This window comes from Triticum aestivum, chromosome 5D, assembly GCF_018294505.1.
Source record: "Triticum aestivum cultivar Chinese Spring chromosome 5D, IWGSC CS RefSeq v2.1, whole genome shotgun sequence".
NCBI classification, from domain to species: Eukaryota; Viridiplantae; Streptophyta; class Magnoliopsida; order Poales; family Poaceae; genus Triticum; species Triticum aestivum.
The window spans coordinates 244961680-244986213 of NC_057808.1; the positions used below are offsets into that span (position 1 = coordinate 244961680).

Consider the following 24534-nt stretch of genomic DNA (forward strand, 5'->3'; position numbering starts at 1 on the left):
GTCATCCTCAATGAAGTGTCAAGCAAATGGATTGCTTGTCAAAAAAAGGTCGCGACAAGGAGACCCCTTGTTTCCCTACCTCTTCATCCTTGTTATTGATGTGCTCCAGCGCCTCGTCCTCACCATTGGTGCTAGGGGTGGCCTACAAAACCCCCTCAACCTGTCGCTCCCATGCCCGGTGTTGCAGTACGCAGACGACACCCTGATCCAGATCCATGTAGATGATCCAGGAAGATGCTGCTTAGGTGGCCAAGCTCAAGGTGTTGCTAGACGCCTTCACGGCGAACACCGCCCCAGACTCAAGTTCGATAAGTGCACCTTTGTCTCGCCAGAGTCGGCCGCGCAGCTTGCCTCGTGTTCGGGTGTCCTATGGATAGCTTCCCGCCACAATACGTGGGCTGCCGTTCTCCCTTCTCAAGCTCTAGATCATGGATCTTAGTCCTCTCATTGCCAGGGTGGACAAGTGGCTCGCAAATGAGCTCTTGTTGACGTCGTCCTCACCTCCCTTCCCACCTATGCCATCGGGTCACTACAACTCGTCGAGGGTATGCACGTCGCCTTTGAGAAAAGGTGGCATGCTTTCTTCTGGGGAAATGACACGCCGGTGAGTGTTGCCCAGTGCAAGATTGCATGGGAGGAGGTTTGCAAGCCTAGGGCATGAGGTGGTCTGGCGAGCGAGACCTAGGCCTACCGAATGCTTGCTTGCATCCACGCTACACCGTCGACGGTGTGGCATGTATGGTTCATGAAGCCCTATGGGTGGACTGGGTGATTCCATGTGCATGGACATGCCCACATGAAAGTTTCTTCTGGCAATGCTATCACGCTTCGTGTCTGCACTATTTGCATGGTGTGTGACGGGCGGCACATGTCGTTCTGGCGGGACCTGTACTGTGGGAGGGACACACAACATGGCTTTGCACGTCGTGGACACTTTCGCCCCATCATCTGGTGCAACTAAGCCTTGTGAAATGTAAGTTTTTCCTTTGGCTCTGTCATCGTTGACGTCCCTACAGAGCTACGGCGTCAATCCATACATGGTCATCACTGCAGCGTGTGGACGCGGGAGAGCCTATGGCCTCTGGGTGCATCCGTCTGGAAACAGTTACACATGCAGTTTGGCTAGTGGGCCAGTGGCAAATTATGTGGATGAGCTACGTAATCTTGTTTCCGATCGAGATGGTCGTGTTTTGATGTAAATGTTTTGGGTACTCGATGACTGGGATGTACTTTACGATTAATAAAATGGTCTTGTGCATCATATGATGCAGAGGCCGGGGTTATCCCCTTTTGGAAAAAAATCATTGGCGTCCCTGTGACGCTCACCTGCATCACCGCCACATCATCCCCATCATCGTTCTGCGGTGAGGAAGAAACCCTTGAACACCTGGTTGCTGCCTTGGTGGACGATATGTGCCTAAACAGTGTCGCTAGCCTCCCGGCTCAGTCTCACCTGTGCTCCACGATTTGCGCCCCCATTCTTTGGAATTTTTGAAAGAACCGCAACGCCAAGGTCTTCCGCGATCAACAACTTGCCCCTTCTGCTGTCGTGTGCAATATTTGCCGCTGATGTGCTACTATCGAGATGGCGATGCTCTCGCACAATCTGTAAATCAATCCTAGTATCCTGGTGCAATGCTTCGCCGCCTTGCCCTAGTGCGCCGTTTGTGGCCTCACGCCTCATTTCTCTAACGGCGCCTAAAAACCCTGTATCTCTGATGGTTTGCCGGTATCTCGGCTAAATGAATATTCAGGTAGGCATTTTGCCCCTGGTGACGTGTCCCGCCCACACCATAGGTCCCGCCAGGATATACCTAGCCACGGGAAACCTGGCCTGCCCCGAAAAAGCCCAACCCGACCCGGCCCGGTCTTGCCCACGGGTCGGGCCCGTGCCTAGGTTTTGAGCCCGAGCGACACGTCGGGCCTGGCTTGCCATATTTGTGTTTTAGGGAAGAGGCCCGGCGAGCTTTTTCACTGACGTGTCAGGCTTGGGCCTGAAATCTAGGCCCGACGACTGGGCCGGGCTGGGCCGGAGCCTAGGTTTTCTGCTTCGGGCTTTGTTAGGCCAGGCCTGATGGATGGCCAGGTATATGCCAGAACGCGCCGCCCGTCACCCATCTCACCTAATAGTATTGAATATCACACATCTAGCCAATTTACTGAAAAGCATATATACTAATGACAAAATGCTATTAATATATTTTGTCAACTCGTGATGAGTTAACAAGAAGAGATCCCAGGAATCCTGTCCCTTAGCTTGCTGACAGTGGTTAGTGACGAGGCAGCGCTTTCCACCAGCAAGGGCACGGTAGATTATCGCAGTACATAGCGGCAGATTACTTGGCCATGGATCAACGACAAATTTGCGAGTGCTCTGGCAGCCCCACCTGGAGCTCCTTCTGCTTTCCGAGCAAGCAGCTTCGCTGATGGATGATGAGTGACTACGTACGTACGTAGATCAGTGAGTTTTAGTGCGTTGCGATCCTGAACATGAACGTGCATGGCTTTTACAGAAGGAGAAAAAGAAGGTTAGTCGATGACTTCCCAGTCGCCGGCGAAATGATTTGTTTCCCAGTCGTTTTCACTGGCTGCCTAGCTAGCTTTTGTCGTCCACTGATCCGTGTCTTGATCTATCAGGCTAGTTCCTTCTTCCCTTTTTCTTCATCGAAAAATATATTAAAGCAGTTTCTGAAATCAAGTGCAGGCCATCATCTTCTTTCCGCCACCGTTTTTCCGTTTCTGAAACCTTTTCTCCTTTTGTTGATTTACTTGGCTTTAAACAAAATATTCGTCAACTGAAGCAGAGTCATCCTCCTCCTTTTCAGAAAATGCTCACCAGGTCAAGTGTGCATTGGAATTTGAAAAGAAAAGGAACATTGGCCGCCTAGGCTCATGCCAAGTTTTAAAATGTTGCTGTTATTATTACAATATAAAATAATTGGAAGAACGTTGCTGTTATTACAGATTTTGACAGGTGACAATCTATACTGCTATGTTCCTAACTGCACTCTTCTCCTACAGTGGGTAATACCAGGAAAGGCTCAAAGGTAAACATGAGCCCAAGGAGCTGCACCAAATTCAGCACCAAGAACACCATTTGATCACCTGCAGATTCAGTGGACCAAACTAGATCAAGTTACTTCCTAAAATAACTATATCAAGTATGTATAATCAGAAAGTCCTTCTGTACTACTAGTACAGAACATATTGATTGATTACCTGGGAAGAAGGTGCTGTCCTGATGTTTCTGCGCCCATGAGAACCTGCATTCATTCAGTGACATTAGGGGATGGGAATTAGGAGTCCACAGCAGAGTGATTCAGCACGAAAATTACAGTTTTCTGGTTTGAAACAAAGATCAGTAATCGTAATTGTTTCGCTCACTGCACCCTGTTTATGGAAAATATGAGATGACAGGAGCTACTCACAGATAACCAGCCCCGATTGGAGCAATCGCCTTGAAAAACGACATGGCAGTTGTCGATATACCATTCGCAGTGCCTCTTTGGTCTTGACGCTGGCATCAAATTCAGAAACATTGTTTCATTTAGTTCGATTGACGCAAACATGGCGTTGCAAATAAAGCTCACTTGGTTATATATATACATGTACATACCACAGCATGGTTCTGCAGAAGGGAAATTCCTGTGCTGGCAGTAATCTATACAAGTTTGCAGTATACAAAGATTAGATACCCTTGGATACAGTACTCACTAAACTTTCAGAGAGTAAGAAAGTGCAGAAAAATGCCTACCGCAACAACACTTCTCATCATGGCTGCAGAGTAGAGAGCAAAAGAAAGTTTGGCGCCAGATAAGTATGTCATAAAGGGATAAGTACTGACAATAAGTATGGACAGAGCCTACAGTGTCAAATTCAAAAACATCAGCGATGATCATGAAACTTGATCTATTTGTTTATCTGGAAAAGGCACAGTAGGAGGCTACTCACAGAAGCAACACGCGACGAAATGACTGGCCCCAGAAACTTATGAACCCAGTGATAAATGATAAGCTGATATACAAGAAGACTAGCACCTGGACCAGAAGGAGAAAGTATTAGGTTTAGGTCGCCCCGTGATACTAACATGCACCTTCAAAGCTACATGAAAGTTCAAAAAGTTAGAACATTAGGTAAAGGCAGAGGGATGCGATACCTGCCACGGCAAGAACTCCACCGATATCTTCAGATGAGAAGCTAAGACCACCATACTTTCTGTCACTAACAGCCCACAAGGAAAGTATCTAGTATTGAAAGAATCGCGTGACGGCTAGAGTGTTATTCAATGATAACTATAAAAGATGAATGCAAGTAGTAGATAAGATGCTATGTGAAATAAAATTGAATAGCATTTAGATAGATTTGGAGACTTTGTCATGTAGCAGCAGAATGCAGAAAGGACAAGACAAGAATTCGAAACAATATTTACTTCACTATATGCAGTGTCATGAAGACCAAAGAAACAATAGGACACCATAGTTGACATCCATGGCCAATTCTGGAGCAAACTCTTCTTGCGAGGTGAATCTAAATAAGATTGTTCCGATGGCAAGGCTTTGACCTTTTGGATATCCTTCTCCGGACTCTTATGTTTGTGTATGGTCTCCTGTCAGTTCCATTTGACAAATAAGATTAGCAAACGTGGGAAGAAAAGCTAGATGTAATGTGCCCCTGATTTGAATTTATTAAAAGAATATATCCACAGCATTTTCAGTATTAGCAAATGTGGGAAGAAAAGCTAGATATAATGTGGACAAAATAAATTTTAACTTCTGTAGCATATTTTGTTTGTCTGTTGCAAATGGAATATAAAATTGCTCAGACTACGATTATGCCAGGTAATACTAATATTCCTTGTCAGCATTAGCTAAGGAAAGATTAAATGAAGACTGATGATAATATGTAGTGAAACTATACCCACCGGCATCCATATACAACTTATGAGAACAATGGCAGCAAGCAATGACACAGCTACACAAGGTAAGAAATATGGAAACCTGCAAAATTAATCCAATGAATCAGCCATGAAGTCCAGTATAACTAGTATATTGCAAGCAGTTTTGTAAATAACTATATCTTGATCTTGCTAGATGTACCTCCCAAAAACTGACTCCTTGGAGAATATTTGTGGGTACTTTTCAGCAGGCTGACAAAAGGAGAGTGGAGTAAGAAAATGAAGGCAGTTCATCTCTTCATTTCTGTCTAACTAGCAATCTTACTAGTGTAATGCAACTCCATTTATACATGTAGACTATACCTGAGCAAGGTAGCCTCCAAGAGCTGGACCGATTACAAGACCAAAACCCCACGCTGTGTTCACCTTTAATCAAAGAAAATCGTATTAACATAATCTTTGTTTTGGAAGGACTATGAAAACAGTAAGAACATGAGCAAATAACACAGAGTTGTTCTGAGAGATTACAACTGAGAGCCCAAGAGCATGATGTTCAGCTTGACAAACTTCAATAGCATAAGCCTGCACGGTCGATAAATATTTGTAATCAGAACTGAGATGCCTTCATGTTGAAACTGATAATTTTTATTACCTTTATTGGAGCAAGTAAACCATTTAGGGAACCTAGAACAAGTCTTGTAGCTATTGCCATCCAGTACTCTGTACTTAGTCCAAACAGTGTGTTAAATATGACCCTGGAATATAAAGAAAGTTAATTAAGTGACTAAGAGTTACCGAATAGCAAGATAAAAATTGTTGCCAAGTTGAATCAGAACTCCTGTTATAAACTGATTTAGAATTCATGTTATACTTACACAGACAGGATGGAAAATACAATGACAGGCTTCCGTCCAATACGGTCCGCCACAATGCCCCAAAAAATCGCAGAAAAGGCTCTGCCAATCATGTACGAAGAAGCTACATTTGAAAACACCAACATACAAATTTCATGCCTATATATTTAAATATATTTTATTTCTCAAGGACAATGCATGATGCGGGCTAAATGATGATATTTGTTTTGGAATAGTGGAGCCAGAAACTATACCAAGGAAACCAGCATAAGACCCTATATCTTCCTCTGTTTTAGCAACGTGGAAGTCTCTAACCTGTAGAAAGGGATACAACGAGATGAAATGTTATTTGCATTTTTTGTTACAAAATGAGATATTATTTGCATGAAAGAAGGTTTAAAATTTCAATGAAATGTCCAAAATTTCCTTAATTTCGGTGAGTACCAAAATATTGGTATCCTCGGAGTTTCAGGCTAGATTCAAACAAGATCCAAATTTTAGTGAATTTTTGATAGATTCAGTTCCGAAAGAATTTTTGAGATTTCAGATATTTCGTGATGTCCGAAATTTTTGGATTTACCCTACTATTTTGACAAGTCTGTGAATTTTAGAGCAAAGTAGTAGGGTAAATCCAACAAATAACTAGGGGCTGTATTAGCCTATTTTAAAATCTAAATCTACATCTAAACTTCAACTTTAAGATCTCCTGGACCAAGTAAGTAACCAAAAATAATCTAATGAACAACTTGATCTAGAGATTAGTGGATGCGATAGGTCGATGATAAAATACATACCATGAAATACATAAAGGGAAAGAGGCATGTGATGGGCAAAGCTGAAAAAGACAAAGCAAGAGCATATATTTATTGTCAGAATGAGGGACACGTATTGCACCGCGGATGCGTTAGGTGAAACTGCATGATCTTTGCAAGAAGAACAATCGACAGCTAGAAACAAAACCAAAAAAAAGTAAGCAGTTAAATACATGATCATGGAACAACCAACATGTGGTAGTTCATGTTACTCTGGGTAGCTTTCTATCTCAGGCATGATGCTGGATTTACTCTGTAAAGCAGTTCTTCTTCTCTGAACACGTGCATGGGCATATCACACTGGGTAGAACCTGTGCATGCATGCATATGCCTTGCATGTCTTCTGACATACTGATGGCTTGTGATAGGAATATGCTCCAGCATGTATGAATTGTGTTATTAATTTTGAATCTTTCAAAATTATTTCTAACATTTTAGAGTAGATAAAACACACATGAAGCTAGAGTACAGGGTGTGAATGGACATTCTTGCTCTGGGACAGCATTAGCTTCACCACGGAATTTCATACTTCTTTTTTTGGTTCATGGAATTTCATACTTTTAGAATGCATTGAAAACGAGTTTGCAGATGAGCTATATATGTACAGTTTTTATTTCATTGGTCAGATCTGGAAAAAGTGAGGCGTTTTGAATATTTACCAGCTCACAAGTATACATAACACTACTGTTTTTTCTAAGCAATCAGACGGTCTGCTATTCTTAAAATTTGCCTGTTTTGTAGAATTATTAGGTCCCGCAATTTTTTTTTAAAACAAATCTAAAGAACAGGCTCAATTTTTTTCCAGTATAGGTTGTGAATCCTGATCCGTCGCCCAATACTTCCCGGTGCTTGGCTTCACCCCTAGACACATGTAATGGCATCTTATGACGTTCATCAAATGAACGCCCCCAAATGTTCGCACACATGTTCAGCCATGCCCGCGGACATCTGGTTGGGCGGATGCCACCCAATGCTATCCCTCGAATTTTTTCTATTTGTCAGGCATCCTCCTTTGTCAAATTTACTTGATCAATAGCAATTCGACGATACATTTAAATAGTTGCGAACAAATGCAACTAATAGCAAAAGCACCAAAAGTTCAATAAGTTTTATATATCCATCGAACCATCCAATAGCAAAACTTTGGTGTTCAACAAATGGATTCGCTACAAATTGAATGTCGGATTTCTTTTAGCATGGTAAATCGAACGCCTAAGATGGCAAATTATATTGTCGCGAGGATGGAAATTTTCTTTAGCAAGCATGACAAATCCTTGACAGGTTCAATTTTTTTGTTAGGAGTTGTCATGCTTGGAAAAGAAATTGTCATTCTCACCACAAGATAAATTGCCATTAAAACACTTGATTTGTCATGTTTATTTTTTTGCGGGAAGTCAGCTTAAAAATTTGACGTCAGAGTTTTAGCATTTCCACAACAAATTTGTGGAAGGTCGATCCGCATCGGAGATGCCCTAAGGTGTGTGCGAAAACTGCTTACAATTATTGGCTCCCCTCCCATCTCTGCAATGCTATATGCAGCCACGCAGGAATCACCTTTTTTCTTGAGCAACAAGTTTTTTTTAGCAAATTTTGAGCAACAAGTGAGGTGATCACCTTATTTTTAGACTAAGTGAGGTGATCACCTGACTGACTAGGAATATATCAGGCCGGGTCCGTGTAACAATTCCCGTGTCACGGGATGAACATAGGGCCGTATGGCCCGGGCCCCGATCAATGGGGCCCTACCCCTACCTCTCTGCAACCTGTGTGTCGGACAATGACTTGTCTCTGTTTGTGGCGTCCTGTCGCCGTACGGCCGGTCACCGATAACACCGTATATTTCCATTACAACGACGCCTATGATAACAAAGACCGTAATGTACGTATAGTACATTGCAGTGCAGAATGTAATCGAATCCAGTCTAATCGTAGAGGCAGTGGTTACGTACATGAGGCGAGGGTGGTGAGGCCGACGAAGAAGAGCTCCTTGTAGGGGATCCTGCCGCCGGAGCTCTCCTTCCTCCGGTCCAGCGCGCAGCCGGGGCACCCCGCCTCGTGGTGACGGCTCGCCGACGACGGCGACGCTGGCAGCAGCAGCGGCGCCGCCGCCGCTCCTCTTTCCTCGTCCCCCATTACAATGGAGAGCTCTCCTCTTCAATGGACTAGGTGGAAGGGTGGAGGAGTACGCTTCGTCCCGGGCTTTGGCTTGGTCCACCTGCCGGGTGCTTTCTCTGGCCGGGGTTTATACTGTACAAGCCGCTAGCTAGTTTCCAACCACGCAGGCTGGCAAGCTAAGCTGCACGATGTGCACTACCTGCTCCGTGCTTTTACGTGTATGTACACGTGACCACCTACGTGGTATGTGCGCTTTTTGCTCTGGTTCGGTTCAATGGTCTGGGTGTTGGGACTAGATTGGATCTTCGCGGCGGGCGAAACTCTTTCCTATTATCTTCCGACATAAAAGGGAACTCGATTGATGCATAAAAAAGGAGGGTTTTAAAAGAAGCAACGATTCATAACTTTCGTCTCGCCAGGACTTAGGGACAACTCTAACTGATCCTCAATAAATAGAGGAGGATCCACCCGAGTAAACCCTCTTAGGACTCATTTAGCTGTGATGGGTGTAACACGTCAGGGGGTTTTGAAAGGGCACATGGGATCCCCTCCTTCGTGGGAGGGATCTTCCCACCACTGTTTCCAAATTGGCAACAAAGGGAAAGGGCAGGAGCAGGCGGAGGAGGTTGTGTGGGTGGCCAGATGAAGGGCGAGGAGGAGGCACGCGACTGTGCGTGAGGGAGGCTGAGCGACATGGAGCTGGAGGGAGAGAGGGGCGCGAGCTTCGCAAGTCACGACAATGCGAGAGGGAAACAACGCAAGGAGAAATTCCACGACTAGAGAGGCGTGGATCCCTTACCAAGGGAGATCGAGGGGATCGGGCTGGAGGGCAAATGGTTTTGGGCATCTAAATGTCTCGCTTCTTTTCCCTGGGCATGATTTCGGCGTGGGTTTCCGCCCTCAGGAAAAGGCAGGGATCCCTGGGGGATTACATGCAACGAAACGATCCCTTATTGGAGTATTTTTACTCCACTAAGTTTTGATCAGACCTAACCGATTCTCGAGTAAATTTTTGTCTTTTCTAAACTTATGCAGTATACATTGCAACTACATATTATCACACATATGGAAACTAAACATAAATATGAATGTTCAAGCAAATCACGAATATAGTTTACAAACAGAATTCAAAGTTTACAGACTGAATTATTCAAATTTAGACACGCCGAATGGTCCAAATGTAGCAAATAACATATGATACAACAACTATGACTCACTAAGACGTTGCCAGTGATGCTTAATAAGATTATCTTGAAGCTGAGCATAAACTTGTCGATTCTCGATCTTGCGATGCTCTTCAAGGAATGTCAGGATCCTATTACCGAAAAAGGCTTTCGCCCCGCTTTATATATAAAGCAAACCGCCAAGAGCACACATACACGGACTAGTTCAGAACACACACACCCAAGTCACATAACGAGAAGTACAAAGGTTCTGCTGAGGGCACCGCTCAACAAGCCCAAAACAAACAAAAAGGACGCGGCCGAGGCAAGGCGTCTAATCCGGCTCTGGGGGTGGCGGAGGGGGCGACGGCGACAGACGGACGGCCATCGAGCGAAGGTCTGCGATGAAGGCGGTGATGGTGTCGCGGTCCTGAGGGCGGCTAAGCGGCCGCCAAAGCTGCAAGTAACCAGACAGTTTGAAGAGAGCGTCAGTAGCCCGTCGAAGAGGAATACGCTGGATCACAAGCTTATTGCGAGTCGTCCAAAGAGTCCATGCTAGAACCCCGATCTCGAGCCACCTAATGTGGCGAGAGGGGGAGGGGAGTTCTGGAGTTCGGTGAAGAGGTCGGGGAAGTTGGTGTGACACCAATCGCCTCCCACTGCCTCCCTAAAGCAGCTCCACATGAATTGAGCTGAGACACAGGAGAAGAAGATGTGATTCGAATCTTCGGGGGTACCACACAGGGGGCAGAGGCCGGACCCAGGGCCATTGCGTTTGCGGACCTCCACCCCAGACGGAATCCTACCGCGGATCCATTGCCACATGAATATCCGAATTTTCAATGGCAAGCGGATGGACCAAACCGCAGGGAGGGGGGAGGAGCGGAGGAGGGGGCAATGGCCGAGTAGAGGGACTTGGTGGAGAATTGGCCCGAAGGCTCAAGACGCCACCGAACCTCGTCCGGGCCCGCATCCACCGCCGGCTCGTGGAGAGCGACGCAATCAAGCATCTCAAGCCACGCGGCAGCTTCCGGGGGCCCAAATGGCCTCCGGAAGGCGAGGCGCCCTAAGTCAATAAGGGCCCTCTCAACGGAGATTAAGGGGGGCGACAGCAATGGAGAAGAGGTTGGGGAAACGGGCCGCAAAGGGGGAGTCTCCCGCCCACCGGTCGAACCAGAACAGCGTCGCTGTACCCGATCCAACCGAGATGGAGGTTCCGATGCGGAGGACGGGAAGCAGTTGGACAACCGATTGCCAAAACTGGGAGCCGCCGGATCTCTGACAAAAGGCGAGGGGCTGTCCGCGTAGGTACTTGTTCCGGATAATGTCAAGCCAGAGACCATCGTGTCCTTGCGAAATGCGCCAGAGCCAGCGGGTGAGGAGGGTGATGTTCATGCGTTTAGAGCACATGATACCGAGGCCTCCCTGTTCTCGGGGCTTGCAGATGTCCGGCCAGCTAACCATGTGGTATTTCTGCTTATTGTTGTCACCCGCCCAGAAGAAACGAGATTGAATTTTGGCGATCTCATCGTGAAGGGTCTCATAAAGGCTATAGAAGCTCATAAGAAACAGGAGGAGGCTAGTGAGGGAGGAATTAATGAGGATCGTCCGAGCCGCCTTTGACAGCCATCGGCCTTGCCAAGGCTCCATGCGCGTTTGTAACTTGGCGATCGTGGGGCGCAAGTCTGTGACAGTGAGGCGAGAGTCACTGATGGGGGTTCCCAAGTAAGTCGTGGGAAAGGAGTCGAGGCGGCAATTGAGGCAGTTGGCGATGTCAAGGGCTTCAGCCGGAGAGTAGCCCATAACCATCACATCACTCTTGTCGAAGTTGATCTTGAGGCCAAACATTTGTTGGAAGCAGAGAAGAAGGAACTTGAGGTCAGCGATGTCCGTGTCCGAGCCCTCGACCATGATGATGGTGTCGTCGGCGTACTGGAGCATGGAGATCCCGGATCCGCCCGCTAGATGAGGGGTAATCCCACGAATATGGCCAGCGGCTTTGGCCTTATCTAGGATGGCGGCAAGCGCGTCCACCACCATATTGAACAGGAACGGAGAGAAAGGATCGCCTTGTCTAACCCCACAGAGGGTGGGGAAGTAAGGACCAATCTCCCCATTGATGTTCATGGCAGTGCGTCCGCAGGACACCATCTGCATCACCCGGGTGATCCAACGATCATCGAAGCCCTTCCGGAGCAAAACTTCCCAAAGGAAGGACCAACTAACAGTGTCGTAGGCCTTGTGAAAGTCAATTTACAGGAAGACCGCCTTGAGGTGTTTAGACCGCACCTCATGGAGGACTTCATGGAGAACTAATACCCCATCCAGGATATACCGCCCTTTCACGAAGGCGGACTGGTTGGGGTGGGTAATGAGGTCTGCTAGCAGGGTTACCCTATTGGCGTACCCCTTTGCCAGAATCCGGAAGATCACATTGATCACCGTGATCGGGCGGAACTGGCAAATGTCGGAGGCCCCCGACACTTTGGGAATGAGCGAGATGATCCCATAGTTGAGGCGACCGAGGTCGATGGTCCCAACGTAGAACTCGTCAAAGATGGCCATGATTTCCGGCTTAATCACATTCCAGAAGGTCTGGAAGAATTTCACCGGAAGGTCGTCCGGACCCGGGGCCGAGGAGGGATTCATGCCTCTAATGGCCGCCCAGACCTCATCCTCCGAGAATGGGGCCGTGAGAGCGGCATTCTCCGCAGCGGAGACAAGCTGGCGGCCGGACCAGCAATCGAGGGCCAGAGAAAGGACGCTCCTAGGAGAGGCGGAGAAAAGGGATCGGTAGAACCCGTCGACATGGGTCCTAATGTCGCTCGGGGACTGCAGAAGGGACGGACCGTCCCAGAGGAGGGGGATGGTGTTGCGTCTACGGCGGCCGTTTGCTATGGCCTGAAAGTAGGCCGTGTTCGCGTCGCCCTTCAGGACCCATTTCTGGGAACCCCGCAAACGCCAGTAAGCTTCCTCGTCCGTGTAGATGATGGAGAGTTGGTCTTCCAGGTCATACCGAGAGAGCCACTCATCAGGGGAGAGGCCGACCGTGTCAGCACGGAGGTCAAGTGCCTGAATGGCTGTCAGCAAGGCCTTTTTTCGCTCGCGGAGGTCACGACCCAGGTTGGCACTCCACCCCTTCATGAACTGCCGGCCGCGTTTGGCACAGAGTTGCCAAGAGTCAATAGCAGAGGGGGGGGGGGGAGGTGAGGAAGAGACCTGGTCTCCACCCAGCGAGCCCCAACAGCCTCCACGAATCCATTTTGGGACAACCAGAATGTCTCAAACCGAAATCAGGGAGGGATCGAAGGACGCTCATCGGAGGAGGACAAGAGAAGAGGGACATGGTCGGAGCCAATCCGAGTGATAGCCCGAAGAGAGGCCAGAGGGCAGCGGAGGTCCCATTCCGGGGAGACTAGGACCCGGTCCAGGACGGATTGGGTCGGGGAGGCTTGCCGATTGGTCCAGGTGAACCTGGCACCGATCCTATCTATTTCGCGAAGACCAAGATCGGCAATGAAGTCATTAAACATCTGCATACATGCATAGTTGACATGGTCATTGCTCTTGTCTTCCGTGAATCGGAGGAGGTTAAAATCGCCTCCGACAACCACCGGCAGGGAGGCCGCAGAGACCTTCCGGTTAAGCTCCTCGAGGAAGGATGCGGATCTACTGTGGTCAGCCGGGCCATAGACGATGATAACCTCCCATTTGAAGTTCAGGGCTCATTCATAGAGCTCCATACTAACAAAGAACTGGCCCCGGTCCATACTCCCCACCTCGAAGGTGGCATCCTTCACACCTAGAAGGATGCCACCCGAATGGCCGGCGTTCCCACTAGAAGGGAGCCAGTGCCACGCAAAGAGGTGGGTGCTCAGCCGGTCAAGCTCTGGCAATGAGAAGTCGGAGCGCATGGTTTCCTGGATCGCCACTATGTCAATATGCTCATCGCGCACGTACTCGATGAGTTGGCGGCGTCGCCCGTCATGGACGAACCCACGGATGTTCCAGAATAAGGCACGCTTAGGGGGGCCATTGGGGGGCTGCTTGACCCCAGGACGCGGGAGGCGCTTTGGGCGCGGAGAGCGGCAGTGCGAGAGCGGGTGCGGCCCCGAGGCTCAGCCTCCACCACTGGTGGGCGGCCAGCTGCCCTACGGGGCTGTGACGGGTTAGCCATCGGAGGAGGGACTGAGGGGATGGAGGGAGTGAGGAGGGTCTGGCGGGCCTCCGCCAACTTCCCATCAAGGATCTCGCGAGCCTGGATGGCCGCAATCTGCACTAAGGGGGGAGTGGATTCCCCCCTGAAAACAATCGCAGAATCTGACGCAACCTTCGCAAGGTGACCTAGAGGAACCGCTTCGAGCGCAGAGAATGAGCAAGTAGAAGCTGAAGGGCGGGCGGCTGGCGTACCTGGCTCCAGGTTCCGGGCAGCGGCCCGAACTCCGCCCGCTCGGGGATGGGCAGAGCAGGGCTACCGTCCGGCCGGGCGGCCTCAAGCCTGACACTCCGTCGCGAGGCCGTCACTGGGGTGGAGGAGGACCGACCACGGCGGGAGTAGGCCGCGGACCGTGGGGGAGGGGCTGGGAAGCCATGGGGGTGGTCACCCGAGTCTCGCCCTCCCCGTCGGGGTCCGCCGTACCCGCGAGGAGGAGAAGCAGATGGGAGCAGTCGAGGCGCCGGGGGGATGAAGCAGGAGCTGGCGACGCGGGATCAGGGGTGGGAGTAACCCCAGTTACCGCCGGCAGCGGCGACGGGGAGGGAGCGGCTGCCGGGGGTGGTGGGGGGTCCTCGGGGACCATCGCCAGGGGAGGCGAGCTGGGGAGGAGTGGCGCGGCACCCTAGAGAGTCGGCGAGAATGTGGCCGGGGAGGCGCGCGTCGCGACGGGGGTCCCAGCCGTAGGGGAGGCCAGGACGGAGGCGGTCGGCTGCACGTCCAGGATCGTCACGGCAGGGAGTGCGTCGGGGGAGCGGGGAGAGGAGGCCGGTGCGACGATGAGGCTGATGTCGGAGGCATCACTCCCCTCGGAGGCGGCTGCAACCGGAGAAGGAGGAGGCGCAGCGAGGCCAGCTTGCCGCCTCCCACGGCTCGAGGACGGGACCGGGCGAGGTGGTGAAGGGGAGTGGGAAGGGCTGTCCTTAGATCCCTCCTCATCATCGGAGTGGTGCGACCGAGGGTGATGACGACCGCGGTAGTCATCCTGGGACCCAGGAAGAGCGCCGGGGGGGGGGCGTCGTCGAAGAAGCGGGGCCGACCCACATGGTTGGGCGGCTCGGGAGCGATGCGGAGATCAAAGCCCTAGTCGTTGAAGAAGACTCGGATGGTGGCGCGCAGCTTAGAGGAATCGAGGCACTTGACTTTGACGCGCACCTCCTCCTCCTTGCGGAGGGATAGCTCGTCGACCACCACCACCTTGCCAAGGATCCGAGACATATTGCGGATCACCCACTCGGACCGGGCAATGTCAGGAAGCCCGGCGACCAGGATCCAAGCAGTGTCAAGGACCGTGACGGCCTTGGGGTCGAGGATCGGCTCGGAAATGTCGACGACCAACTTGTTGAGGGCGAGAGTGATCTGATCACTGCGCGTGGCGTAGCCGTGGCTGAGAGCGTCGGGGAAGACCACCGAGAAAGTGCCACTGGTGGTGAGGGTGGCCTGCCAGTCCCATTGGCGATGATAGAGGTGGTTGAGCTCAGCCTCAATCATCTCGGGGGAGGCGACACCATCAATCACCGTGACGAGCGCCTGGAGGGAGGGGGAGGGGGAGGGGACGTCCGGGAGCTCGATGTGGAAGAACCCCAGCCCCTCGATCCCATGGCCGTACATCATCAACTCCTCGTCGATAGGCTTGTCCGGGCACAACAACGCGGGGTGGGAGGGATCCTTGCAAATGTAGCAGCATGGGGGTTGACACAGTTGACCTGGGAATGACCCGCAATGCCGCAGTTGAAGCATGGCGGACTGGGGCGGCCAGAGACAGGGCCAGACACAGCCAAGCGGCCGGAGGCCGGCACAGGGGCTGCCTGTTGGTTTGCCCAAGCCTCCCGCGCCGCCTCTTCTTTTTGGACGCACCCGGGCGACCGCGAACCTGGCCACCCCCAGCACCACCGGCGGCAGGGGACCAGAGGAGTTTGCGGCGTGCGGCGGGACGTACTTCCTGGCCGGGGCAGCAGCGGGTTGGGGAGGCGCACGCGGGGAGAGAGGGCGGGCCGGGCGGGGAGGGGATGGGCTGCGCTCCCGGCGCCGGGGCGGGGAAGGAGAGCGCCGCCGCGAGGAGCGCCAGTCGCCCGCCGCCGGCGGAGGGGAGCGGGACCGAGCACGCCCATCGGAGCGGCCCGGGGAGCGGCGGTGGTCGCGGCGGTCGTCGAAGCCCTGCGAGCGGCGGCTCTCCCAGCCCCGGAGCTCGCGCCGCAGCTCATCCTCGCGACGGGTGGCGTCCGGGGAGGGACGAGGGGGGTCGCGGCGGTCGTCGTAGCGCCGCTTGCGGCGGTCCTCGCCGTCGTCCCACTCCCGCGTCATGGGCGGAGCCAGCGAACAGGAGAGGGAGGCGGACGGGGAGGAATCCGGGCCGGCGGTCGCCGTCGAGGGAGGACGAGGAGGCGGGTGGAGCAGGGCGGGGGATGGGGAGGAACTGGAGATCTCTTCGGGAGAGGGGGGACCGCGGCGGCGGGATGGGGGGACGAGGGGCGCGGCAGGCCGTAGGGTAGCCAGATCGATCGAGGGGGCTCAGTGGGCTTAGGGCACGGAGCCGGCCCAAGGATCGAAGCCCCAGCCGCCGCGGCCCGGGGAAGAGGCCTATGAGCCCGGAGGGCCAGGCCAGGTACCCGGCGCGAGCGGGCCACCTCCTCGCAGCCCAAAGGGGCACGGCCCAGGACAGGGAGCGGGGCACCGCGCGGAAGGGTTTCCCCTTCGAGGGAGGAGCCGCCGCCGCCACCGTCGCCAGGGCAAGGGGGGCGAGGCCGCCGGCCAAGGGCGACGAGGGAGGGAGAGAGGGCGGAACTGACGCGCGAAGGAGCCAAACGCGGCGATGAAGGGTCGGAACGGGGAGCAGCGGGGCACTATCACGCCGGCGGGCGGGGAGGCGGGAAGAGCCGAGGGAGTCGCCGGCGCCGGCCGAGGAAGGGACGCCGTGGACGCCCTCCATGAGGACCGAGCCGAACCCAAGTCAGACCGGCCGGCCACTCCCCAGGAGCGGCGTCGGCGGCGCGGCCTCCCGAGCCCCGCAAGGCTGCGCCTTGGCCCCGAGGCGGACGAGCAGAGCTCATTGGCCGGTTCTGCACACGCCGCCGCGAGCCGGAGGCAGAACCTCCGCAACGGGAGGCTGAGCCAGCGGCCACGCTGGTCGGCGACGCATGAACGGGGGGGGGGGGAGGGGCCAGGGCAGTCAGCCAGGGGGTTCGTCCTCCTCGGCGAGGTCAGCCCAACGGGTCCGCGACAACACCTCGAGGGAGGATGGGAGCGGCGAGGAGGCAGGCGTCGCAGGAGGCGGGGAAGCCGGGCGGGGGTCCGGCGAGGAGCCGGGCGGGGGTCCGGCGAGGAGCCGGGCGGGGGTCCGACGAGGAGCCGACGGGGAAGGAACACCGGCCGCGGCGCCCGTCGGGGGCGGGGGTGCGTCGCCAGAGCCCGAGACTTCCATCCCTAATCAGGATCCTATTTGGATCATACTCTAGCTCAACAGGAGTCTCGTTGGTGATGTACCAAAAGTTCTCGGGCATCTCCCTCTCATCTTCAATGATCATGTTATGCATTATGATGCAACAAGTCATGATCTGCCATGGAACCTGGGAGGTCCAGTACTTGGCAGGGACACGAACAATTGCAAAGCGCTTGTGAAGCACGCCGAAGGCTCTCTCCACATCTTTCCTAGCATCTTCTTGACATTGGGCAAAGTGAATATTTTTGTTACCTTTTGGACGCGGAATTGTTTTGACCAATGTGGCCCATAGTGGATAGATGCCATCCGCAAGTTAGTAACCCATTGAGTAGTTGTGCGCATTGACCGAGTAGTTGCAAGCAAAAGCATCTCTTGTAATAAGTCTAGAAAACATTGGTGATCTCGACAGCACATTCAAGTCATTGTGAGAGTCAGACAAACCAAAGAATGAATGCCATATCCCCAACATCCTTCGATGCAACTGCCTCAAGAATAATCATTGCAGTGACCTTTGTACTGACCCTTCCATCGTATAGGACAATTTTTCCATGTCCAGTGCATACAGTCAAGTAATCCAAGCATCCCTGGCCATCCACTTGCTTCACTCTCGGTTAATAGCCCCTGGGTGCCTTCCTCGGTGGGTGCTCTCAAGCACTCAGGTCCAAAGACATCAATCACTGCTTTTGTGGACCTTTGAAGCATTCAAGATTGTGCCTTCACCAATGCGGACATAGTCATCAACGGCATCGGTCGAGCACCCATATGCCAATACTCGAACATATGCAATGCACTTCATCAGAGGGCTTGCCCTTATCTATCCACTTGCATTTCTCCAGAGCTTGAACCAACCATCATACTTCTCAACGGGTTTTGCAATGGTCAGAAAAAACTTGTGTGCATTCGAAAGCGCCGACAACAGTACTTCTCGAGATGTGTTTGCTTTGGAGCAAAGTAGTCTCTCATGATCTTGGCATGGCCCTCCACTCTATCACGGTTGATGTGTATGCACCCGAACTGTGATCCTCTCCTAGGAAGTCGAATATCATCATGGAAAATCATGCCTAAAACGGTTTCAAAGTCTTCGTCGTCTTCTTCCTCTTTGGATGACGACGAGTCTTCGAAGACCATCTCCCTCAACCTCTTCATCTACAATTCAAATGGCTAGGTTCAATCCAAATGGCTCAGTTTAAAAATAAATGAACAAAAAAACTCACCTAGGCAATTAGTCAAACACTTACGGTGCGGTTGTGATGCACCGGCCAGCCGTCGTTGTTTCGGTCAAACCGGCGGCTGGCGAAGCGTGAAAATGACTTGCAGCTGAGGGGAAGCAAGGTTAAGAAGCGGCGGACACAAAAGAGGAATAAAAAAGAATCAATCCGACAAATCGGCTATGGCGAGGCGGCGACGTTTCACCTCAATTTTGGCAAGCCGGACGAACGGACTGGGCATTGGATAGAAGGACCAAGGAAGGCAACGCGATAGCGGTGGGAGCTGACGGGCGGTCACCGGCGAAGAGGCAGCAGCGGGGGAGAGGCGACAGAGAGGCGCGAGCTTTTGCTCTGAGCGGTAGCGGTGGGATAGGCGCTGAAGGATAATTTAAACTCCGCTAACAGCTATTGGGGATCGGCTAGGTGCGTGTTAGAGGAGGATAACTGAATTTATCGTCCTCTAACGCCAGATAGGGGATCGGCTAGAGTTGCCCTTGGGGTGAGGGAATGAAGCATGACTCTGACATCGCGGTTTCATGCGACACACACTGGGCGACGATATTCATCTCTGATCTTCGGGCGGCGGGGTTGTTGATTTATCGCCCCGCATCCTTGTTCGACGAGGTGGTGCTCATCGCATTCTCATGCTTAACGAGGATGGGAAACTGGTCGATGCTCGCGAGGGGCGTGTGGGTGAAGTTATCGAGGTGGATCAAACTATATCTTAGACATTTTTTCTAGGGGAAATATAAACAACAAGAGTCTGGTACAACTCTCATTTCTTGAAAGAATGTTTGTCAACCCCAAAGAAAAATGGTGTTTGGGCATTCTTCATTTGGTTGTCCATAGTAAAGCTCCGATGCTGAAAAACTTGCACAAGTTCTTCAGTAGAGACAATCTCCCTTGGGTGAAATTAATTTGGGAGAGTTACTATACTAGCCAGCTTCCTGGAGTTAGGATGGTGGGATCTAGCCGGTGGAGAGCACACCTCAAGCTGCTCCAATGTCTATGTTGCTCTCCATGATACTTGGTTGGACATGCCACTAATTCAAAAGCTTCCTGAGCTTCACTCTTTGCTAAGGACAACAACTAGACATTGCCCTCCCTGTTGAGAAATGCTAACATCTCTGAACACTTCGACACCCCTCTTTCAGCACAAGCTATTCTGTGGTTTGAAGAACTTCATGCTCCTTTGGAACAACACTATAACCATGATATTCAAGATAGATGGTGCTCACCATGTGAAAGACAATATTCTTCTATGAAGATGTACCTTGCTTTAATTGGGGACACTAAACATCATAAACTATTTCAAGGGCTCTGGAAATGCAACGACATAATAAGTCATAAGATTTTTTTGGCTCTTACTTCGTGACAGAGCCAACACAATATGCTCAAAAGGAATTCCATGCATTTGGAGAGTAATGATTGCGTTTTCTGCAATCAAAGATCTGAAGAAACATCCTTGCACCTGTTCTGGGACGGCACCTATGCTCAATAATGTTGGACATCCATCATTCCAAATAAACTTAGAGGATATTCCACTTTTGAAGACACAACGTTTGGATTCAAAGAAATGGAAAGGTGTTTAGGAAATAAGCTCACTACTTAGACACTTGGAAATACCTGCTGAAAAAAGATCTTCCTCTTCTTGAACATAGAGTGAAACAGAAAAGAACTTAAGTATCTTAAAAGATTGGATTGACTCCAATTTTGTAGACCATTGCTTTTAACCATGGTTGGTCTAATGTTCCCAAAAACTAGAATTGGATAGATCTTTTTCTTTCTTTATTTTTCCTTTTGTTTCTTTCCCTATCACATTGTTCGTGTCGGTGCACTGCAGGGTGGTGTGGTGCATGGACCAAGTCTCGAGGAGGAGGAGGAGGAGACGTGACACCACAGCTCCGCGTCAGGGCTGGCTGCCATTTATTCCTCTCTTGCGCTACAGACTACCATTTCCGCCATGCACCCGCTCCACATCCCCTCTCACTTTGACTTCATCTCCTCCACTTTGCTTGGCTCTCAATCTCTGCCGCAACCGGACCTCGATGGCAGACTGGAGGTTAAAGATGGAGGCGCAGATGGTGGAGATCGCAAGTAGGGAGGATAGGAAGATGGAGAGGGTGCAGGAGATCCATTCATGGTTCGTCAGCAAAATCAAGCTCAGTAGGGCGGCGATGGATATTTGTGAAGATTCGACTATGGAGCAGAACGAGAGGCTCACTCCCGATGGGATGCCGAAGTGGCTGCTGGAGATCATGCTCTAGGCCATTGAGTAAGCAGAATTGAAGGACCCCAAGCGAGCGAGGAAGTGGGGGCATTCCACTCCCAGCATCGAGCTCCCACAAGTCTGGAGGAAATTGAGATGGGGTTGGTGATGTCCCTCTAATCGCCGGGGACGATGGCGATTCTTATTCTCATCGAAGATGATGGGCCGCCGCCATGGAAGAAGAAGGTCAAGGAGGTGATCTACACACTTAGGCGGTCGTCATGCTTCCCTCGATGTTCTACGAGTCTACTCAGCCTCGCTTATTCGCGCACGGTGGAGTAGGGGTCTCCCTGCCGGTAACCACTTATGATTACTAGCAGAGCAGAATTCTGACAAGGAGGATGAAGGCTCGTTGATGAATCCATGCAAGTTTGATGTGGCTTACAAATACTTGCATTCTTCTTCGCATTTTAGTGATGAGTATTGCTTGTACTTGTACTAGTTCTAGATCTCGGAACAATAAAATTCAAGCTAGAAAAGTTCTTAATCATAAGACGGTAGGTGATCCTGACAAGATGAATTTGATCAAATCATTTAAGAAGTCGGGTGACGGTGTCCTGGACTAGGGGGTACTCACCACGTCGTCTCCCGATCAGGTGGATCGGGCCGAGGACCCCCATGGCGGTTTACTCATGGGCCACTTCGGGCAGCCCATGCCGCATACAAGGAGTATTCCACAAGACTTGATGATCAAGACAAGGACTCCTCTCCACCAACGTATTCGACTAGGACTCTTGTTATCCTAGGCCTCTGGTACATTATATAAGCCGAGGCCGGGCTAGTCGAGAGGGGGAGGATATATCATGATGGCATTATTTATCATACCCTTAGGCTTTAGACCACCAGATATGATCTCGAGGTAGATCAACTCTTGTAATCTCTATATTCATCAAGATCAATCAAGCAGGAAGTAGGGTATTACCTCCATTAAGAGGGCCCAAACCTGGGTAAACATCGTGTCCCCTGTCTCCTGTTACCCATCGATCCATGACACACAACTTGGGACCCCCTACCCGAGATCTGCCGGTTTTGACACCGACAATGGTGCTTTCATTGAGAGTTCCGTTGTGTGATCGGCAAAAGATCAGTGGCTCACCTACGACGTCGGCGTCTTCGTCGCCGGCTCGACTGGTCACCTTGGCTTGACTAAGGAATGTGCCCTTCCTCCAATCGTCATGTTCAGACGAGGGCCTTCATCAACATCAACTCTGATCTCTATCATAATCATGGAGGAATCATCCACGGAGCTCGGGGCCTCAACGTCAACATTGCCCTCGGGCGACCGTGCTGTTTTTCTGAACAGCGAATTTGTATCCGCTACCGCCACCTCCTTGAGCATCGTTTTGACGATTCCTTCGGTGGAATTGTGCGGAATTGAGTCTACAACAACACTGTAAAATTTCGTCGCGTTCCGATGGAGTCCGCCGGTCTCCGATATACCGGAGCCCTGTCAAATCTGGAAGGGAATCTGGACGAGTTTGGAGCGTGGTGTCCAGCATCTAGCTCGGACGTCCTTTGGAATATCCAACCGTTGATCGGTTGCGGAATTCCTATATCGACCACCTCTCAAAATTTCAGCTCGATCGATTCGACCGTCCAAACTCCGGGAACCTTCCGATTAGTGCATCACTTTTCGGATTTGTTTTCTGCGCGAATACGAATCCGACCCGAATTCATCTTTCTTCATGAACGGGGTATTGGACAACCTTTTTAAAGGAATTTTCTTCTAGGTTATTGCGCATTGTTCTTAAACATGTGCCCATAAAATTTTAAGCCTTCTCTGAGGTACTCTTCACCATCAAGCGGTGTCAAACCAGTCCGGCAATATTGCTGTGCGGCTGCCGACTTGCGCTTGAGACGTTGTCGCTTTGTTGAGCCGAGATCAACTTCTTTGGATCATCATCTCTTCGAGCCAATCAAGAGTTCGGCATCGCGAAGGATAAAGCATCACCAACATCGCCGCACGACGGATTACACGGAGCAGGCACACCGACATCGCCGCACGGTCACTTCATCAAGCCGGCATTGACCACGTCACGAGCTACGACCTGCATCGGCATGGCCGCACTGTTGCTTCTTCAAGCCGATGTCCATCACGCCGACCTACTTCGACACCTCGGCTGGACCGGGGGCTCCGCTATTTCCTCATCAACATGCTCCGGTGACTTCGGCGTCACCGACCGACCAGCTTCGACACATCGGCTCGCATGGTGGCTGCAACGTCACCTTACCGACCTGCTCCGTCACTTCGGCATTCAGGCCATATTTCTTTAATTATTTACTTCACTTAAATTACTTAAGTAGAAGAACTTTTAAGCATATTATTGTTATTATTTCTGGCTTGCACTATTTTATGTGTGCAGGCGATTGGTTCAGACCGGGCCGCGCTGTCACCTCGGCGTGCCGACTTCGTCGTCCCACCTCCGTCGACACAGTTGTGTCGTCTCCTTGGCATGTTGCCCTGTGTTGGCAACCCACGCCGTTAGCTTCATTAACCCACGCCGGGAACTTCGGCGTCAAACTGTCGGCCTGCTCCGTCGCCTCGGACGGACGGGGGGTTCCACCTTGCCACATTGGCCGTGCTGTGTCGCCACTTCGAGTGCCGAGCTCTTCGCTCCTCCATATCGGGACCGGCTTAGGGGCTGGGACCTCGCCCCGCCATAAACTCGGGCCGCGCCATTGATGCCGAGCACATTAACCAGCTAAGTCGCTTTCATGCTCAAAGTTTTAAATTTTTAATTTGTGTTCGGTTCGACCGTGCTCACGTGAGTTGTTCGTTAAAAGAAACTCCCTTTACCCATGTTAGCTGGGGGCTCTTAAATTTACATGAGCCGTTTTATAATAAGTGTGTTTTCTTCTTGTTCGTTGCAAAGTCTTTTTCTATCACTCCTTCCTCGACTTGAGTGTGTGGTCAATAGCCGGATAGCCTGGGTCCGATCTTGACCCACTTGCAGTCTTGAGATCGGATGTGTCATGTTAAAGCACGACAAAAGCACAAATTTTTTAGACCAATTTTCGGATTGGCACCAATTGACTTGATTTAGTTCGGACGTGGAGTTTTCGCATAAGTCTTTTGGTTTTTAAGCCCATGGAACTTTTAAACTATTTGTGTGTTTCTAGCATAAGTCTCGCAGTGCAACGCCGGACACCTTTAGAGATTCGGCAAAACATTCTCGGGTATTGCTTTATATGCATCGGTTTCGAATTGTGTCTTTGGTCAATAGTTGGGTTGCCCGGCTCCTGTGCTTGCCTCCTACGTTCCGCTTTGTTCGGCTAGGTGTGCAAAGGGATAAACACTGCGATTGTGCTTCCAGCTAGCATGGTTAAGCGCCTAAGTGGAGAAAGATGAAAACTGACTATCACAATAAGTGTAAACTGGTCAGCGATTCGATGACTGTGTTAAATTATAATATCAATAGAGGTCACCCCATGTTAAATGACGGTCCGTTCATAACATTGGCCGAAGTATTTACGGCTTGACCTCGACTGTCGCCGAACACTAACTGGGGGCTAGTAACTGGCCTCCCAACTTTAAGCTCCTATGACTAAATGAAAGTTATAAAGCCC

At 51.1% G+C, this 24534-nt stretch overlaps 1 protein-coding gene across 1 annotated transcript; it reads right to left on the reverse strand.

Moving 5' to 3' along the window:
• Positions 1 to 2865: 2865 nt before the first annotated feature.
• Positions 2866 to 8853, reverse strand: LOC123120455 (protein ZINC INDUCED FACILITATOR-LIKE 1). Its single transcript, XM_044540449.1, has 17 exons — positions 8510 to 8853; positions 6543 to 6583; positions 6003 to 6063; positions 5770 to 5872; positions 5547 to 5649; positions 5423 to 5476; positions 5258 to 5320; positions 5097 to 5146; positions 4922 to 4997; positions 4430 to 4606; positions 4157 to 4244; positions 3952 to 4037; positions 3755 to 3862; positions 3617 to 3661; positions 3429 to 3517; positions 3220 to 3263; positions 2866 to 3105 (listed from the first exon to the last, which is right to left on the reverse strand). The coding sequence occupies exons 1-17, from the start codon at positions 8691 to 8693 to the stop codon at positions 2999 to 3001; spliced, it is 1479 nt and encodes a 492-aa protein (XP_044396384.1). The 5' UTR covers positions 8694 to 8853; the 3' UTR covers positions 2866 to 2998.
• Positions 8854 to 24534: the final 15681 nt, after the last annotated feature.

Bases quoted from the DNA above. Each gene is read 5' to 3' on its own strand.
- LOC123120455 (XM_044540449.1), bottom strand. From the start codon at position 8,693: ATGGGGGACGAGGAAAGAGGAGCGGCGGCGGCGCCGCTGCTGCTGCCA. The intron at 5,147-5,257 runs GTATAGTCTACA...TCCTTTTGTCAG, and splicing joins TTGGAGGCTACCTTGCTCAG to CCTGCTGAAAAGTACCCACA. The intron at 4,038-4,156 runs GTATCGCATCCC...CTTCTGGTCCAG, and splicing joins TGGAGTTCTTGCCGTGGCAG to GTGCTAGTCTTCTTGTATAT.